Source organism: Rosa rugosa, chromosome 3 (assembly GCF_958449725.1).
Source record: "Rosa rugosa chromosome 3, drRosRugo1.1, whole genome shotgun sequence".
NCBI classification, from domain to species: Eukaryota; Viridiplantae; Streptophyta; class Magnoliopsida; order Rosales; family Rosaceae; genus Rosa; species Rosa rugosa.
This window is the reverse complement of record NC_084822.1, coordinates 52,089,580-52,093,204: the sequence shown is the minus strand read 5'-3', so window position 1 is coordinate 52,093,204 and position 3,625 is coordinate 52,089,580. Positions and strand designations below refer to the sequence as shown.

The 3,625-nt window shown below is 39.3% G+C and overlaps 1 protein-coding gene across 1 annotated transcript; it reads left to right on the top strand.

Moving 5' to 3' along the window:
- Nucleotides 1–284: 284 nt before the first annotated feature.
- On the top strand, nucleotides 285–1,325 carry LOC133737927 (zinc finger BED domain-containing protein RICESLEEPER 2-like). The gene has a single exon (XM_062165387.1). It carries the CDS (start codon nucleotides 285–287, stop codon nucleotides 1,323–1,325), a length of 1,041 nt encoding a protein of 346 aa, XP_062021371.1.
- The last annotated feature ends 2,300 nt before the right edge of the window (nucleotides 1,326–3,625 follow it).

Below are 3,625 nucleotides of genomic sequence, written 5' to 3'. Positions count from 1 at the left end.
ATAGAAAACGTAGTTGGGTGTGGGAGCACTTTAAGGAATATAAAGATGTAAAAGTCACTAAAGTAAAGGGTCAAGAAGATATTGTAGAAGAATTTAGGAGGGCTAAGTGTATATATTGTCCTAAGGGTCCTCTAGGAGACTATGCTTGTGATCCTTAAAAAAATGGGACTCAAGGGACGATTAGGCACATAAACAAATCATGTAAGTATTATCCCGGAAGGAGAGCGATAGATAAAAATCAGAAAGTGCTTGCTGGTGATAAAAGTAAGGGTAATTCTATGAAAATGGTAGCATTTAATCCTGATGAGGTTATGAAAGCATGTGTTGAAATGGTTGTAGTTGATGAGCTTCCTTTTAGCTTCGTTGAAAAGCAAGGGTTTAGGCATTTTTGTCATGTTGCAGTGCCAATGTTTAAGGTCCCTTGTAGGAAAACTTTGGTTAAAAATTTTCTTACATTGTATGATAAGACAAAGAAGAAGTTGAAAACTGATTTAGCACACTATAGGGTCTGCCTAACCATTGACACTTGGACAAGTGTTCAAAATTTCAACTACATGGTGCTAACAGCACACTTTATTGATGATAAGTGGGAAATGCATAAGAGGATAATCAATTTTTGCACTATTTGTAATCATAGTGGGAATTCCATAGGTCTTTTGATTGAGTCATGTTTGCTTCAATGGGGGATTAGCAAGGTTTTAACCATCACAGTAGATAATGCAGCAGCCAATAAGTGTGCTATTGAGTTTGTTAGGTCCAAACTTAACAAAAGAGAAAAACCACAATCAATCTTAGAGGGTAAGTACATGCATGTTAGGTGTACTGCCCATATTTGTAATTTGATTGTTGGTAGTGGGTTGAAGAGACTAAATAGATCAGTGTTGGCCATTAGAAATGCGGTGAAGTTTGTTAGGTCTTCACCAGCAAGGTTAGATAGTTTTAAGGCATGTGTAGAACAGGAACATATCCCTTGCAGAGGATTGGTTGTTATGGATGTTCCCACGAGGTGGAATTCAACATTCTTAATGTTGGAAGCTGCCTTGAAGTTCAAAGCAGCCTTTGCAAGGATGGAGGAGCAACCGGACAACGGCTTTTCAGCCTATTTCAAAGAGCCTGAGGAAGAGTATGATGAGGATGGAAATTTGGTTCCAAGTAAAAGCAAGAGGCCTAGAGTGGGGCCTCCATCCGAGGATGAATGGGATAAGGCGGAAGTGTTTGTGCAGTTTCTTAGGGTATTCTATGAAGTAACTCTAAGAGTTAGTGCAAGTAATAGGCCGACAATCCATACCAGTACTTTTCATGATGTGTTGTCAACAAGGTTCTAAAAAACGCTAGGCGCTAGTCGGGCGGAAGCCCGGAGCCTAGCGCCCAGGGGCCTAGGCGGGGGACTAGGCGTTTTTTATTTTTATAATTTTTTTATATTTTTATAATATATAATCAAACATTATAACCATATATATATATATATATATATATATATATATATATATATATATATATATATATATATATATAAGAAGTTACTCACCAATTAACTAACCAGATTACCAAAACAGATGTAAATAAGCAATATCATTGACTTCCGAGTAACCAAAACTGAGCACAAGTCATAACTCATAACAAAGCATACCAAAACAGATGCAATTTCATATCATCTGTCCATGTCAGATACAATTATATATCAAATAATCAGGTACAATTGTATATCAAATACAATTTTAATTTCAATTCAATTTCAATCAGTAACCAAAGAAGAAGATTTCAATCAGTAATACAATTTAACTGTCCACCAGATTCTAGATTTCAAAACAGATACAATACAAATAATACAATTCAATTTCAATCAGTAACCAAAGCCCAAAATAGCTCGATCAATTCCATAACTCAGCCAATAAAGCAACTTGAATAAAGTTGTTCAGAAAGGCCTTTAAGCTTAAAACTCTATCAAATTAATGATTTTAATCATACAATAGTACAATACAAGCCAATACAATTCGATAGCTTGATCAATATAATCATATGATACCCAGCAACTCACCAAGAGTTTCAGAGAGGGACTTTAACCTTGAAGAATCAGAAATCAAACCCAGAAAATAACGAACAGTTTCTGCTTTGCTGCTTGAGGAAGAGAGCAACCAAGAGTTTGAGGCACTTCGATTGAAAACCCAGAAAGTAATGGTGATATTCATGAAAACCCAGAATGTAAAAGCCCAGACAGATCGATTGAAAACCCAGAAAGTAAAAGCCCAGACAGATCGATCAACTATTCGACTTACCGTCATTACCGAGTTACCGTCAGTCTGTCACCGTTGAGGAGAGCGAGGGTCGTCGACGCCTTGATGGTCGAGGACAGAGGCTGAGAGGGAGAGGGCTCGTGTCGCAGAGAGATAGGAAAGACGGTGACTGCATTAGTTTGGGTTTCATCATTTTGAAGGTCCGATTTGGTTTTGGCGAGTTTAACAAAAAAATGGCAGCGCCTAACCGCTCAGCGCCCAGCGCCCGACGGACCCGCCCAGGCCGCCTAGGCTCCGACTAGCCCGATTAGGCGGCCGACTAACAACCCAACGCCTAGCTCAATCGACTAGGCCAAAATCCGAACTGCTCTGAAGCGCCTAGCGCCTAGGCGGCCGCCTAGACCGTTTTTTAGAACCTTGGTTGTCAATCGAATCGGAGATTAGCAAGCTCTTCATAGAACCTGAAATTGCAACAGGTTTGGACACCCAGAAGGTTTTGAGTGATATGGCAGAAAATATGAGGTCCAAATTCATCAAGTATTATGGTGGCTTTCGGGATTTGAATCCCTTGGTGTTTATGGGGCTAATCCTTGATCCTAGATTCAAGTTAAGGCATGTAACTCATCTTTTGACAAATGAAGGGTTTGAATTGGAAGATGTGCAGACTAAAACGAGTGAGTTACGTGATGTGTTGATGTCCTTGTATGAAGAGTATGCACCAAAGGAGACCCCTGCAAAGAAGAGAGGTCAAATAGAGGTTGAAAGCTCATCTTCACAAAGCACTGTAACAAGCACCGGCAGCAGAGGAAGACAATCTTACATCAATGATTGGAGGAAAGTAGTTTCTGAGCTTGATGAGGCTGTGGTTTCACATGAAGTAGACAAATACTTGTTGGACCCTCTTGAATTCACAAATGAGAAGGAAGGGTTCGAGTTCCCGATTCTGTTATGGTGGAAGATCAATGGAGCCAAGTACCCTATACTTCAAGCAATAGCCAAAGATGTGTTGGCTGTTCAAGTTTCGACAGTTGCATCGGAGTCCGCTTTTAGCACCGGAGGGAGAGTAATCGACAACTTTAGGAGTTCATTGACTCCTAAATCTGTCGAAGCATTGATTTGTCTACAAAGTTGGTTGAGGGGGAATGATATTAGCTGCATAGAAGATGAACCATGCATAAAAGATTATGAGTTCTATGAAAAGTGTGAGAAAGGTGCAGATTTTTAACTTTCTATGTTTGTTTTTGGGAAAATTTCGCAAACAGTACACCAAGTAAAGGCCACTAATAATTCTTATACATAAAGTTCTAAACCAAACATTTCGGTACACGAAATCTGAAACTCGACCCACTATCAGTACACGACGTCAATTTTTGACACCAAAATGTCCATTA